At 34.9% G+C, this 17,016-nt stretch overlaps 1 protein-coding gene across 1 annotated transcript in view; it reads right to left on the bottom strand.

Annotated features, from left to right (window-relative positions):
* DMXL1 (Dmx like 1) overlaps positions 1-17,016 on the bottom strand; it is a 125,059-nt gene that overhangs the window by 43,713 nt on the left and 64,330 nt on the right. The window contains exons 26-29 of the mRNA XM_080804998.1: positions 15,605-15,681; positions 12,853-12,980; positions 12,059-12,307; positions 4,268-4,446 (exon numbers count right to left, since the gene is read on the bottom strand). Of these exons, the coding sequence (XP_080661124.1) occupies positions 4,268-4,446; positions 12,059-12,307; positions 12,853-12,980; positions 15,605-15,681 (633 nt within the window). The remainder of the gene's footprint in view (positions 1-4,267; positions 4,447-12,058; positions 12,308-12,852; positions 12,981-15,604; positions 15,682-17,016) is intronic.

Genomic DNA, 17,016 nt, shown 5'->3' with positions numbered 1-17,016 from the left:
ATAAGGTGATCATGAAAGCCCTCCTGATAAAGCGGCACTTAAGTGAGACTGAAAGGACAAGAAGTAAGCCATAGAACAAGAGGGAAGAAAAGCATTTTAGGCTTTTCTTGTAGAAAAGCAGGTAGAAAGGCGTTAATATGGGAAAGAGCTTGGTGTGGAAAGCGGTTTGACTGGAGCCCATAAGCAGGAGGATAAGTGTTGGGATGAACACTGAAGACAATGGAAGGAGACAGGTGGGGAGGGTTTTTGTAGGTCACAGTAAAGAGGGTAATGGAATGCCACTGGTGAGTTTTAAGCAGAGGGCCGGTATTGAGATGTATCTTAAGAATATGACTATGCCCACTCCCTTATGAGAGAAAAACTCAAATGGCAAGACTAGAAATGGAGACATGAGTAACTAAGTAAGGCAAGAGTTGACTGGTGAAACCGCTCTAGAAACATAAAGATGGATGGAAAGCCAGATGGACACAGTAGTGCTTCATCGAGGCTTAACTTTAAATGGAATTGATTTTTCTCTTCCTCATTCTTGAAGCCCACTCCCACCTCTGCCTTGACTTGTTTTTCTATAGAATCTTTTGTTCTAGGAAGTCAGTATCAATGTGGGCATCTCCCCGACCTCAAAGTATACTTAGTCAAGAGACTCGGATGGCTGGCACCTGCACTAGTCAGACACCACCTTGAAGACATGAAGAACAGAGCTGGTACCTCATACCAGATTCCTATCTAAACTGCCCAGATCCTTTATTTTCCTCTAAAATTCCCACAGCCTTTTATCCCAGGTAGGTCTTCTTCGCCTGGCAAAGCAATAAGACTATCACTCTTCTTTATTCCCAAACTCTGTCATCATGTTATATTTTGGATCCAGAGCACAGAAATTGGTTTCCAACAACATGGAGGTATGTGTTAGTGATGAAGATGGAGAGAAATAACACACTAACTGTCTATTTTGGAGAAGCACTGACAGATAGGCTGATAAGTATGGAAAGCAAAAGACAGAGAGGAAAAAGACTATTTCTAGGTTTCAAGCAACTATTAGAATGAAGATGCCATTTACTAGTAGGAGAGAACGGTGGTTATAAAAGGGAGGTGTTGGACAAAAGAAATATAAAAAACCCAAATGCTGAAAGAGATCAAGATTCACAGGTCAAGCTGAAAAGGAAGAATGAAGAAAGGACTATGGAAGAATAAATAGTAAGGTTAGGGGAAAAAAACTAGAAGAAAATGGCATTAAGAGAGAATGGCATCAAGGAGGAAATGGCTGCATGTGTTGAATATTGCTAAGAGTTCAAATGAGATGATGATAAAGAAGTTTCAGTTATATGTAACAACATGGATGCCCCCTGAATCTCAACAGCAGCTTCAATGAGGCAGCTGTGTCAGAAGTCATACAGTGCACAACTATGAAAGGGACCCAAGATAACAGAAAAAAAAAATGTGTGTATAGTTTTAAAAAGCTGAATGATAACAGGAAATAGAGAAACAGAGTACTAGCTGGAAAAAGTTCTAGGATCAAAGCAGGATTTGGAATGAGAGACAGTAGAGCACACTTCTGTCCTGATGGGAAGCAATCAATAGAGATGAGAGTCAAAAGTAGAGAAGAAAAGCACAGATGGGATTCAGAACAGAACAGAAGTCTCTGATAGGAAGGACTCTTTGTCCTTATTAACAGGAGGAATGAATAAGATGGGAACAAGTGTAGTTATAGGTTCATGACAAGAGGGTAAGAATTTTAATGCCTTTTAACTTAGAGTTAAGAGTGAAGATGGAAGAGGTAATACAGGAAATCTGAAGTTATAAAATCTTTGGTGTAGGGAAGACCAGTAAAGACACATAGCAGGGATAGGAGAAATTCTGAAAGAGCTGAGAGAGAAGCTCCTAAGTCCTCTCACCAGAAACGACAGTAAAACTGCACAATGTTGTAAAAAAGACCCACTTAAAGATATTGGATCAATTGATCAATGCATATAACACAGAAAGAAGCATTTATTCAAGAGAAATCAACTGGAATCTCTGAAGAAACAGTGAGAGCCTGGCATTTTGGTCATTTTGGTTGGGCTGCCGCTACCCCACCTGGCCACTCTGTGCTGCAGGGCAGTCCATGAGCGCCAAGAATTCTGCTGCATGGCCAGAGGTGGCTATCTTGAATAAAAATCCCAGGTCCAGGGGCACCTTCAAAAGCAACAGCTATCCCAGTACCAAACGACTAGGAAAGGCTAACCTCTCGACTAGCCTGAAGCTATGGTATGAACTGGGACAGGGACAGACCAGCCACAAATTTAACAAGATCCAGGAACAAAAGAGCTAAAGAAGGCCTTCCTCATCATGGATCCTCTATCAATTAAAACTGCTTCAAAAATGAAGATGACATCAAGATATTCCCATTATCAATAAGGGGCTCAATAAACATTTGTTGAATAAATGAATGACCCTGCAAAGGGCAATGAAGAACAAGGAGAGACAAATACCTGTCTTTACCCCAAGAAAAATATAAGAAAAATAAAAGCTACTGTTTAACATGCCTAAAGGACTGTTGTCAGCAGAAAATAGTTAGGTATCAAATAATAGAAGAAAATAAGAAGAACATCCAGAAGTTGAGAACATGAGGGATGCAGCTGATCACAGGAGAGGAAGATAGGCCATTTCTGCTCTGCATAATGGCACAGGAACATGGAAACGACCATGCAAGCTGAAACCATTGTGAAGCAATCTTAATAAACAAAGGAAAAACTATAAATATTCTGAGACTAGCAAAAACATTTTTCAAAATATTAAAACTCTTACGGCTGGCAATAAATGTATAGGGAAATGAAAAAATAGTAAAAATAGTATTTATTTAGCACACTGAAATTAAAATACTAGAAATATTGAGAATTTAAGTGTTTTATTTCTTTCTTTTTTTTTTTTCATGAAGATTTCTATTTATTTATTTGAGAGAGAGAGAGAAAACAAATGAGAGGCTGAGGGAGAAGCAGGCTCCCCACTGAGCAGGGAGCCTGATATGGGACTTGATCCCAGGACCCTGAGACATGACCTAAGCCGAAGGCAGATGCTTAACGGACTGAGCCACTCACACGCCCCATCAAGTGTTTTACTTCTTTGTAAATAAATTATCAAGAGTACTTTGAGTGGGCAAACTGTCATACATGTTTCTAAGTTTGTATCATCTTCCAACATTTTATTCTTCACACTTTCAGTGCTATGAAATATTAGCCAGAGTTCTTTTAATGTGAAGTGGGGCTTTTTTTTTTTTTTTTGGCCAATTTCAGTATGTCTGAACATACTGAACATACACCGTCCTCGTTGTGTTACACTTTCCTCGCTTCTGTTGACAAGTTAGCCTTCACTAGTCCTCTGGTTGCACATCCAGAATCTTTCAAATGACAGCAATGTCAGTAGCCCCAATGTGAGCTATTTTTCCATAACTTTGTTTATATTTAACTTTTTTTTTTTTGGTAGAAACCATCTTTCATTTTTTTATTTAAATCCTATTAGCCGACATACTGCTTACATTCAATCTGAATGTCACTTCCAGGGCTACCACTTGTCATTGTTTGGTTGCACTTCCATCTTCATGGGCCAATTCCCTCTTCCGATTATCCAGTTTTGTAAAATGTCACTTGGGTTGGACACTTTGCTGTCTGTATACAAACTGAATAACGGGTCCTAAATGATGAACTGCCAATAGACTCTGAAAGAACTGTTGTGACTGATCACTGCACACGAGGTGCACCTGCACTTTCCATAGTGATGTGTGGACAGAAGAGCCAGCAGGGAAGTTTGTACTTGAGGTCACTGCTCACAGTTAATAGACTGGAAACTCTGAGCCATGTTGCTGAGGGACTCGTTGCTTCACTAAATAGCAGTAACTATAACATGTGTATATGAGAACCATGCAGGAACGTCTGCAGTACAGAAAAGGAACGAGAGCAGCAATGGCCCTGGGACTTCTTGTAGTCTGGATTCCTTAATTACCATCAAGTACCTTAGCACTAAGGTGTTGACCAACATATCTTTTTTCATCTAAGAACTGTATTTTGCTTAAAATATAGAAACCATAACGTATCAAAGGACTGTGTCAAAAACCAAATGGAAATGTCCAAATATTTTTGAGGGTTTTTTGTTTTGTTTTGTTATGCAGCCTGACAAAATGAAATCTTTCTAAACCAGAGCGGGAAAACACTTGGAAGCAGCAACAATCCACTTACTTCAAACATTTTCATTTCCATTTCATTGCATACATGTTGTTCTAGGTGGCACTTTTTTTTACCTTGGCTATGAAATAGTCCCAGATACTGAGCTCTGGTGGGATGAACTTCTCTTGGACTGTCAGTGACTCCTGGCTGACTACTGATGGGGAAGAAGTTGGTAGGGCAGATTCTCTACAAGAAATTTTTGATGGCCTAAAACGTTTGTTCTGTTTCTCTCCTTCTTCCACAAGTGAAGAAACTAATAAAAACAAAATAAAGTATTATTAAAGTAAGTACTATTTCCACTGTACTAATTTCACCTATCTTTACTTAAGATTTAAGGTTACAAATAAGCATAAACACAAAACTGAGATCATTACAATAGGTTAAAAAAATAAGTACAAGTGAGACAAAAATCACTGTAAAAACCAATCGTTGTTTTTATCTCAACTTATCCCTCATTCTCTGAATGTTAACTTTTCTATTCCATATGTGGGTAATAGGATATAACATCTGTCTATAAATGAGTCCAAAATTGAGCTATAATCATGAAAGAAAATTATCTACATCCCTTTACTTCGAAGAATATCATGGGAAACAAAGAGTATCATGGGATGTCAATGTTAATTGAAGGCACCAACTTACTTATGAGGTTCTTTAGTAATCCTTTGGCCTTTTATCTACAGAGAAAACTGAATGTTTTCACTGAAAATATATAAAATATATAGAAGAATTCAAATACGTTAACAACTGAATTACACTGACTCAGACTTCCGGAAATGGCTTGCACATGGAATTTTCTGGTCAGTGGAATAACACAGAGGGAGAAAACACAATCTTTGTTGTTTTAACTTTTAAATACTTAATGGTTAGTATTTTCTTAGTATTTTACTTTAGAGTATTAAGGGAAAGAAAAACAAGTTACACAAATCTATAAATAACAAATACTAAGTTACAAGATGCAAATCACCAGTACAGAACCAAGGATGTTCCAAAGAGAAGCATATGTCTAATTGACAAGCAAATAACTCTGCACACCAATATACTCTTTCAATGGTTCTAGTGAGAACTGACTTACCTTTCAAAGGAATGCAAATATGTGTTCTGTAATATAATTTCGTTTTATTGTTTGAAGCTACTCAGCTTGCATAAACAGCATGCTCATGCATTATATCAAGCTACAGCCAAGCTGAGTTTAACAGACTGATTTAGTGATTTCAGAAAAAAAGGAAATTAAAATGGAAAAAATTCTAAAAGATTGCCAAGACGTGGTATGATATTACATAAACTCTCAAATGATTTTAAAAATAAACTTTTAGATTAAATATGTAAATTTCTGCCTTTTTAAAAAGATTTCTTTGTTTGAGAGAGAGAAAGAGAGAGCACGCGCACGAGTGGGAGGAGAGGTGGGGGAGAGGGAGCAGCAGATTCCATGCTGCGTGGGAGTCTGACGTGAGGCTGATCTCAACACCCTGAAAACATGACCTGAGCTGAAATCAAGAGTCAGACGCTTAACTAACTGAGCCACTCAGGTGCCCCAATTATTTTCCTGTTTTTAAAAGCAACTGGTAGTCAACAATCATGTTTCTAATATACGTTGTATACATTCATATTCATTCTAAAATAGTGGTTATACCAAATTCTGATCAAGTAAAAAATGTATAACATAAATGTATTTTTTATCTTTCAAAAAATTAATGCTGTGGTTTAAAATAAATTAATCATTTAACTTTAACATTACTATTTTGCTTTTTTTGTTTTTAGATTGGAAGGCATATGAACATAGAAACTTAAAGAATCTCTGGAAAAATAAAACTTACAAACAACACTAAATATATACATTTTTGCCAATACAGCTATATGATAAAAAATCAGAGTTTCTAAATTAAAAAAGAGAAAAATTTACAAGTATAGTCAATGAAACCAGATACTGACCTGAAAATAAGAAAAGTTACCACACTGGGGGTAAATGTTTAAAATGACAGAGTCAATATCAGAAATATAAAACTGCTTATTAAAATACTTTTGATGAACAAAGAAGAAAATGGCAAACAGTTCACAGTATTGAATGTTCTATTGCTTGAAATGCTATAAATAAAAGGACCTGAACAATGCCTCCCAGCAAACAAGAAATAACCTGCAGCTTCTCATTAGCATAGTTGCTTCTTCTTTTCCAATAAATTATAGCAAGACTTAAGATGATTTTATGTTTAAATCACAGTGGGTTAGCATAGTCATGAAGGACCAATAGAGACTATAGAGTGGCTGAAGGCTCAACTGGTGATTTTTGAAAATGCTAATAATTAAATATCAAGAATCTCTGTCACTCCTTGGATAAAAACTGACTCTACTGTTGCATTACTAAGGTGGTAAATGGCTACTTTACTAGTAATAGAAGAAAAAAACAGTATTAGGGAGAACTGAAAAGAAACTTGGATATGGAGCTTAGAAATTACAAAGAACAGGGACGCCTGGGTGGCTCAGTTGGTTGGGCAGCTGCCATCGGCTCGGGTCATGATCCCAGCGTCCTGGGATCGAGTCCCGCATCGGGCTCCTTGCTTGGCGGTGAGCCTGCTTCTCCCTCTGCCTCTGCCTGTGCTCGGGCTCTCTCTCTCTCTCCCTCTCTCTCTCTGACAAATAAATAAATAAAATCTTTAAAAAAAAAAAAAAGAAATTACAAAGAACATAGAGAAGCTAGAAAGTTGGTTAAAAAAACCCAACATAGGGGCGCCTGGGTGGCTCAGTGGGTTAAAGCCTCTGCCTTCGGCTCAGGTCATGATCCCAGGGTCCTGGGATCGAGTCCCGCATCGGGCTCTCTGCTCAGCACGGAGCCTGCTTCCCCATCTCTCTCTCTCTGCCTGCCTCTGTGCCTACTTGTGATCTCTGTCTATCATATAATAAATAAAATCTTAAAAAAAAAAAAACCCAATGTACAATGGATAAGAAAAGAGAGAATCACTCACTAACATAAATTTTTAAAAATTTCTTAGCTGCTTTGGATTCATAGAAAGTACTTTTAAGAAGTACTTTTAAAGTCAAGATTTTAAGAACCTCTATCCTCACTCCTAGTACAATCCACAGTGACTTCCTGGAACTGTGGACATGACTCCCTAAGAACGCAAAACAAAATGGAGAAATGGTTAAGAGACTACATTTAAAGAATGGGCAGAGGAGGTACAGAGGAGTAAGAAAGACAATGTTGCTTTTTATCATAAATTCTTCTGGACTACTGGATTTATTATAATGCACATATATTGTTTTGATTAAAATCAAAACATAAGAGGAAGGCTCACAAGTTAACACTTTTTGAGTTTATCATTTTATTTTCTTAAAAGAATTTATTTGAGAGCATGAGCGAGCATGAGTGGGGGGGTTGGGGAGGCAGAGGGAGAGGAGAAGAAGACTCTTGGCTGAGTTAGGGGTCCAACAGGGGGCTTAATCCTGAGATCATAACCTGAGCTGAAGGCAGGAGCTTAACAACTGAGACACACAGGTACCCCAAGTTTATCATTTTAAATCAGGAAAAATTAATGTTCTAAACCTAGACTTAAATATTTCTTTTAAAAAGTGACCTTAAAGTAACCAGCAGAATGATCTCATTCTCTGCTTATCAATCTAAGGCACACTTATCACAAGACTATTCTTGAGTGTGCCAGAGAGTGCATGAAAAAGCAGGGGGTGCATTGTCCTGGACCTTCAAGTATAACTCCAAAATTTAGGGGGTGGGAGGATGAAGGTAAGTAATTTGAACGATGATTTAAAATATTTTACTGGAAAGAAACAAAGATATGGAGAAGATGAAAGTCACGTATGTTCAAGATAAAACAGATCCCAGTCTATTTCTTGCTTTTGGCAAGACAGTTAAGCATAAGAGATCTCCTAAGAGGTATATATATATTCACTCTCCTCTAGCATCCATTTCAGACAAAAGTTTGAGAAGTACAAATACAGGCCAACACTTTATTTAACCAATTAAATAAAAAACAAATTCTCAAAATTCTATGTAAAACATGACTTTACAAGTAAACTTCAAAGATTCTTAAAAGGAAAATACCAAAACAGATTTGAGGAGCATAAATTTAAGGCATTTCTTAATCCTCAAAGAATAAAATTAATGCTAAAAAAATGTCTGACAGGTGAAATTTTCCAGATTTTAGTTAAGAACGACTCTCAAGGATTGGTAAGGCACAGTAGTACCTTGTACTTGCTTCATAAGTACCTATAAAAATGAAATGATGATTATCTTAGTAGAAGTAGTGATTTGTCTCCAAATCACAGAGCAAGTAGTTTCCAAAACAGTTGGTGTTCAAAGTGATTCACCGGAATATGGAAAGAAAATATTACAACTACTACTGAGATTTATTTTTTAATAAGCAGAAGTGGGGAAAAGGAAGAGAAACAGGGTAAGAAGGAGAGAAGGGAAAGAAGAGAGGAGGAGTGGAAGAGAAGAGAAAGAAGGAGAAGGCAACAGAGGAAGGAAAAAGAAAGGGAGGTGGGAGAAGGGGAGCAGAAAGGGGAGGGAAGTGGTAAGGAGAAGAAGAAAATCTGTCAATGTTTAATATCTGGATCAGCAGGAGTACATGTATTTATAAGTAAATAAATACACACATAATGAGGATTTGCTCAAGCATGTTTTGTGGATAGGGTTATATAATAAAAAATCTGGAGATAACTACTTCTCCATTACCCTGAAGACCACGATCCAGATGTGTCTATACGATTTCAACTCCAGCTCAAAAGACTTGTTAAAAGTGAGAAAGGAATACATACATACAGTGAAATATTACTCAGCTGCACAAAGAAAACTCTATCATGTGCCACAACATGGATGAACCTCAAGGACACTGTGCTACATGAAATAAACCTGTCATGAAAGGACAAATATGGTAGTTATGAAATGAATAGATGCTTTTTAATGAAAATTTATGCCTGTCCCTCAAAAAAAAGTGTGTCCAAGGACTCTAACAAAAGATGTATTCCTTTCTCTGGCAAAACTAGTTATTTTTTGGTTCAATAGCCAGTTAAAATTGCTGGGCATATTCACATCTGTATTGTAAATAGCTGATCATTTTCTATTTTAAAAACACTGAAGTCTTACACTTTTTCTGGTCAAGAAATGTTGCTATTTTATATATTTTGCTAAAGGAAGGATAGCAATGACACATATAATCACTAAACACTGAACGGGAAACTTTTATTTTTATACAAGTTTTAAGGGAAAAGCAAGACATTTGGATTTTCTGGTCTGTATTTAACATAAATAATCAAATGGCAAAAATATACTTTAAAATGTCTAAAACATCATTAGCAGTCTCATAGTTAAAAAAAAAGTTATGCTTACTACAAATAAAATACTCATTTTATATTTTATTCCTCAATGTGGAGACATACAAAATCATTACTATAAATTTATCAAGATGAAGATGTAAAATCCACAGTTCTCATTATTGCAAATATCATGACAAAATACAATAAAAATCCTTCAAGTAAAAACACTGCTTTGCTTTATAATATGCAATCAAAAGCAAAGTATGGATTTCTAACTGTTAGCAGAAAAAAAATCATTTTTCCAAACTTGCTATTGCTCACCTGATTATTTATTTTAAAAATTAACCATCATAACAAAACAATTACTAACTCCACAAACTTACACCTGCACTAATTTCAGTTAGAAAAAATAAATCCTTCACTAATATGTGATGTGGAATTCACCCAGTTAAATCTGATTTAAAAAAAAAAAATTACTGATTAAATTCACATTTTTGTTAAGAATTCTAACTTGCCAAACTGAAATCTAATAGAAATCATCTATCATTTTCTTACATTACAAAGCTTAGTCAATATTTAAATTCTGTCACTATAAATATTAGTTGATTAAGTATATAAAAGACATGTAGAGAGAAATATAATTTAGTCAATGATAATGCTGTACAATATGTTGGATAAGTGAATTTAAGTAAATAAAAAAGAAAAAAGAAAATAATTTAGTTCATGAGACCATTATTGCGAAGAAAACTGAAATCAGAATTTACACTAGAACAAGAAAAACAAACGGTGACTTTTAATTTGTCTTCTAGTACTAAGTTACATCTATGACTGATTCCGTAGTTTCTGGGTCTTCAAAGACAGATGAGCAACACATAACCTGGATGAGGACTTAACACTAAGGGAACCATGTGTTTTAAGTATTCTGCGTTACTTGCCACCAAAGAATTAAATGTACAGATGCAGGTAATTTTCAGTCACTTTCACTAGGTAGGGTTCAGTAGGTGATGGAATACAGTTTATAGATAGTACCTATAAGATAATTTTTGTAAAGGTATTTCTGTGTAGAAACAACTAAAACTGAGTGGTTCAACAAAGAACTTAAGACTCTGAGTAAGGTTCTTTACACATCTGTGCTCAGTTGAAATGGTTGGAATTGAGACATGGTGACTGGTTAGTAAGAATATTTTTAATTTTTTACAGGTATTTGGACATTCCATAGCAAGAATTTATCCCTTTTTAATATTTTGTATTAACGAGATCAAAGTATTAAATGATTTTCTCTTAGGACACATTAAAAACAGGTCCACAATTAGTTTACCAACTTTTTAATGCTAATCTCAGTAGACCTATAAATCTTATTCCCTCTTAGACTTAGACTTTTCTTTAATTGAATTCAGATATCTGAAGTTAAATATATATATATATATATATATATATATATATATTCCAAGGCAAATTTCATGAAAAGTTAGTCTTTTTCTTTTTTTTGTCCACATAAAAAATAATGCACAGGAAATTACTCCTTAAAAATGAAAAGAGATGTCATAAAAATGAAAATATTTTTAAAAATTTGAAAACTAAGATTATCACATATGGGCTAATAAATTATAAAGCAAAAATTTAACAGCTAGGTAGAAAGCATTATGAAGATCCTTTTCACATCAAGATATAATATATATAGTTTCAACATTGGAAAGTCTAGAAACAGGGATACAGTTGTTTAAAATATTTACTTTTCCTGATATTATGAACACTTAGAAATCCAAAACCCCTAATGGCCAGAATCATAGTATGCAAAACATAAAGCAGCCTCATTTGAAATGTTTTCCAGACATTTCAAGCCATAGTCTGATTTACCATGATTAGCACTGACATTTATTCCTACACATTTAAAAAGATGTTGAAGTCTAAGGAATAGAAAACATCAAAGGAAATAATTTAAAAGCAGAATAAAAAGCAGAGATGGTTTTCTGAAATGCTAATCATTGTTTCAAATCAAAAATATGGCTTGATTAAAGGAAATTTCTCAATTTTCTATTTTAAGTGCCATACAAAATAAAATGGGCCCAAAGTATCCCAACCCCTCCAAAACAACACAAAGCAAGCTGAGCCGTAAAAGCCTATTTCTAAAGGTAGTATCTTGCCTGCAAGACTGGGAGGGCTATGAGAACTGATGGTTGAAAGAGCTTTGGTAAAGCCCACACATTCCATGGAGAATACCACTACCTGGTGGGGGCTAGGCATAGCAAAGTGCCTTCCTGCCAAAGAAAGAAGAGAGAATCTGTATTTGGGATAGAACAAAGACCAGCGTTACAGAATATTTCAAAAGCAAGTGATCATTTCAAAAGCAAAAGATTTAAGAAAATTACATTAGATACTTCTAATCACTGGTGCACGAGTGTCTTACAGTTTGAAAACTGCACCAGAAACTTGACACTATATTTTCACCATAAAACCATTTGTTCATGCTTTAAGAAAACGGTCTGTAACAAAAACTTTCTGTGAATTAATTAAAATGTAATTACACTTGACAAAGTTATCATTCAGATGAACAAATATAGTTTCAGTCTTAAAAATAAACTAATAAACACAAATACACTAACCAGGTAAAGCTTTTGAGTGTGTGTGTTCTTTGTTGGGAAGATGTGCACCTCCACCAAACACAGCAGACCACATTTTTTCATTCAGAGGATGGGCCATGATCCGAAATAGTTCATTACTGGAATGTGTCGCCAGGCCATGGATGAAGAGACTCAGATACACTGCTGTGAGAATCTCACAGAGCAAGACTGTAAGCCCTGACTGGGCTTCCTCACCAGAAGAATTCAAAAGTCGGATCAGAGAAGTGATTCCTAGAACAAACAAACACAGCTACCACTGACAATAAATTTTAAAAAGAACTGTATCTTTTAATTTTTGAAAAAACTGTCTTATATCAGGATTGAAGTTTTTTCTTCTCTAGATTCACAGACTAGTAGAAGTTATTACAGTTAATGCACAAATTTGTTCAATTTAGAGAACCAATGAAAATCTACCATCTAATACAAATCTGATAGATAAAATTTAATTCCCACCACAAATGTCATTCTATCAAACATCTATCACGACATAAAAAATTATAACAAGTGATATAACAAAACATTTGAGTTATTTTAGTAAAACTGAAATACCAATGTTAGAAAGGAAAAAAAAAGACCAATGTTAAGTAACTGCGAAATTTACCATGAGTGCTAAAAGTGCTAAATACTGAAGTGGTATCAATTCTAACAATATTTAACACTGATTATCATGCAGCAAAACCATATCAAATGTACTTTGTCCTCATTTGATTAAATTTAGGCTAAGAAAAAACTTATATATATTTATTTACATACATATATACATAAATTATTTATACCTGGCCATTGCGCTGGTGATGTATTTGGAGTTATTGCTTCATCTAAGCTTCCTGTTTTCAAAGAATGTCGATGGGGAAGCAGTACTGTCTGATACATCATTCCAGTAAACTGATTTGTTTGAAATGAACTAAGAAAACAGAACATTTAAATAAGAACAATCTGTAATAACATAAGACAAAAATAATACAAATGTAATAATCTAAAATGAAACATGTAATATTTCCATGTTTTAGATCTAACTTCTAGAGTATCTTAAAATTCAAATTTTATTAGTTATACTGCTATTACGATCCAAGCACTGTTCTCTATAGTCTGGTGCTATATTAAAATCAAGTATCCTTTAAGTGTAAACATGTAAATTTTCTAAATTAAAATACATGTGATAGGTTTTTAAGTATATTTATTTAATGAAAGATAAAAAATACATACAAACGAGAAAACTAAATCACTCTTGACCACAAAAAGCAAGCTATTCTATGAAAGTTCAAAACAAGGTTATCTGGTTGAAAACAAAGTCAGTTTAGTTGAGTTTGATATTTAATGGCTGTCAGTGCTACATTAGGTTAGGTTAATATGCACAAGGTACCAGGGATATAATGAAAAATGTGGTTTCTGTATCCATGAAATTTATAGTCTGGTGGTGGAATCGGACACAAATAACTTTATCAGATTGCTTTCTTTCTTTATTTCTTTGAGAGAGAGTGAGCAAGTGAGCAGAGGAAGAGGGTGGAGAGGGAGAGGAAGAGAGAGAATCCCAAGCAGACTACACAACCAGCAAAGAGCCTGAAGTGGGGCTTGATCCCATGACCCTGAGATAATGACCTGAGATGAAATCAAGAGTCAGGCGCCCCTATCATATTGCTTTTAGAGAACAAACCTATGCATACAGGGTTATGAAAGCAAAAGGTGGGGAGCACTTTACATTATTTGGGAATTCAGGGTAAGCTTTTCCAAGTAAGTGGCACTTCATACTAAAATTAAATAAACAGACAAATGAACAAAGTAACTTGCAGCTTGACATAAACTATGAAATAAATCTGAAAGAAGATGGTACAAAAATATTTGTTAAATCCTGTCAGAAATTCCTATATCAAATGTGAGCAAATGAATGTCATATTTAAACACAGTGCATCTATTGGTTTAGATCTGTTCTGACTGGCAAATCTTCTATTAGACATAACACTTTGATGCATTTGTAAATAGTTTCTCTTGCTTTACTTTGCAGTTGAGAAATGGCAGGCTGCCAACAAAATAAAAATCCTGCCTGCTACAATAAACTTATGGAAATGATGAAAAAGATAAAGATACATTGATGAAAATAAAGCCTCACTCAATAACAAGAAAGTGAACTCTTGGAGGATGAAGGCCAAAGAAATCAAGTTGAAACTACCTTGGGAATACAGAAGCAGATTAGTAACTTGAGACTCCCATGGTAGAACTGAAACACAAACAAGCAAAAATCAACACCAAGGAAGGCTAATATCAGGTAAAAAACAACAAACTCTGTGAATGACCTGTACCTGAGGAAGCAGACTTATCAGAACATGACAGAAGGTGCTTTATACTCAGAGACATTAAAACAATTAATACAGACAGTAAGTTATAAAAATAAAAGTGACCATTAAAATCAACAAGGAGATCTTAAAAATGAAAAACAGAATTTATAAAACACAAACTCAGCCTAAATAAAAGACGAGACATTGCTGAAGAAAGAGTGAGTGTCTGGAAAATGGCATTAGGATTTCTCCTAAAATGAAGCAAAAATAAATAAAGAAAAAAAATATGAGATGAAAGCTAAAAGGAAAATAAGAGAAACCTGTAAGTTCCAATACCTAATAAGAAATAGGAGACAAAAGACAAAATATTTAAAGAAAAAAAGTCAAGAAACAAAAACAAAGGATCAAAGGGGAAAAATAAGAGAGAGGCAAACCAAGAAACAGACTCCTAACTCTAGAGAACACACTGATGGTCACCAGAGGGGAGGTGGGTGGGGGGATGGACGAAATAGGTGATGGGGATTAAGGACGGCACTTGTGATGAGCACCGGGTGATATATGGAAATGTTGAATCACTATTCTGTATACCTGAAACTAAAACTACACTGTATGTTAACTAACTGGAATTTAAGTAAAAATTTTTAAAAAGGAATAAGAATTTCAAAGATCTAAAGGAAGATACCAAAGTGTCAAACAGTGTGTTTTAAAAGCCTAGCTAAATTATAGTGAAACCCTGGGCTATAAAGGGAAATATCATAAACATCACTCTTTGATAAAATTTTTCTCAATTTCAAGTCAGTTACTCCTTCATGTGTGTTCCCTGAACCTTTCCTTATATTATAAATATACAATACAGTACATTGTAATATTATAGTATATAATTATAACTGTACTATAGTACTTATCACTTAAGTGCAATGTCATGTTATATATATTACTTATCAACTCATTCATTTGTTTCTAACTAGACAGACCTCAAGAAAGGAGAACTTATCTCAGTGCATATCACAAGGCCTTGCATTAGGCAGTAATCAATAAAAGTTAACTAGTTACACTGACAAGGGTCTACTTAACATTCATTTGCCACAAAGGCAGAAAAGCTAAAATTCAAAGATGGAGAAATAGTACTCATCATTTCAAATGCGTTTGGTATTATTTAGACTGTCATAAACAGTTTTTCTAAGCAAGAGCATACAAATTCTGAAACCTCATCAGTTATTGCAAACATTCCTAAATTTCACAAGAAGATATTTACCTGTAGTTATGACTACCACAAAGGCACTGATAAATACAAGCAGAAAGTGAGGCTGCTAAAGTATGCATTACATATACCTGAAAAAAAAAAAAAAACAAAATTAAGTATAACTTTTAAAAAATCAAACTTGTCTCAAGACCTAATATAATCTAGCGATGTAAAAAAGATGGAAAAACTATTTTGTCCTTAAAAACTATTTCTGTTTTTTCCTTAACACTCATTTATGCCTATAGAGATCATGCTAAAAAAAATTAAAAACACAAAGGCCATTGGCAGAAATTATAAAACACACACCTGCTACCTAATTTCTATTTTAAAAACAAATGGGAACAGATGTTAGCTATTCAGTAGTGCATAAGCCATGTATTAAAAGAAACCCCTCCAAGATTCAACCTTCTTCCTCCAAGAAAATATGTAAAATCTCAGTCTGATAAATGATAGTTTACCTATGGACAGGTCATTGAAGCATATGCTAACATATATTCTAACTACAAGAGAAAACAAGCAATCGAAAGAGAATGCAATTACTTAGAAAAAGAAGAAGCTTTGAAAGACAGCAACTGAAGGGCAAACATTAGTACTGAGAAAGAGAAGGCTCTAAACATGGCATGACAAGCAATGAGAGAGGCAGATCTGAGAAGCACAACCCAGGTCAGAAAGCTACTAGATTAGACTATTTAAAAGACTAGGTTCTTGATCTAATCATCAATTATGACAGTCTGATATGTAGATAAAAAAATGGGAGTCTTAGATTAAAATCGAATTGCTATTTTCCCTTCAATTATCAATAAGATGTACAGTATGAATTAAAATCAAGAATATCATCATAAAAATGAAGACAGCAAGTCCAAATATGGAAAACTACAAAAATGATCAGAATATTTCCAAGCTTCTCTAATCAAAAAGTGGAGTCTATTTCTCTACTTACTGAATCTGGAATGACCTTGGGACTTGCTTTGACCAAGATGGCAAATGCTATGTAACTTATCAACCTAGTCCTCTAAAAGGCTTGCAAATGCTATTCTTGCTGATTTTTAAACACCCTGCAACCACTATGTGAAATAACCTAGGCGTGACAGTTAATTTTATATATCAGCTTAACTGGACCAAGGGGTGCCCAGACATTTGGCCAAACATTCTGGATGTATCTGTAAGGCTGATGTGGGATGCAATTAACATTGGTAGAAGTGGAAGACTGAGTAAGAAAGACTGCCCTCCCTAATGTGGGCAGGCCTCATCCAATCAGTCGAAGACCTAAGCAGAACAATAAAGCTGTAAAAAGGGAACTTCTGCCTGGCTGCACTGAGCTGGAACATTGGTGTTTTCCTGTCTCTACGTTAGAAAACAACACTAGCTCTTCTTAGGTCTCAAGACTGTTGGCTTTCAGACTGGAACTTATACTCTACTGGCTC

The sequence above is a fragment of the Martes martes genome (assembly GCF_963455335.1).
Source record: "Martes martes genome assembly, chromosome: 5".
Lineage (NCBI taxonomy): Eukaryota > Metazoa > Chordata > Mammalia > Carnivora > Mustelidae > Martes > Martes martes.
Note: the sequence above shows the minus strand (reverse complement) of the source record. Positions and strands in the feature narration are given on the sequence as shown.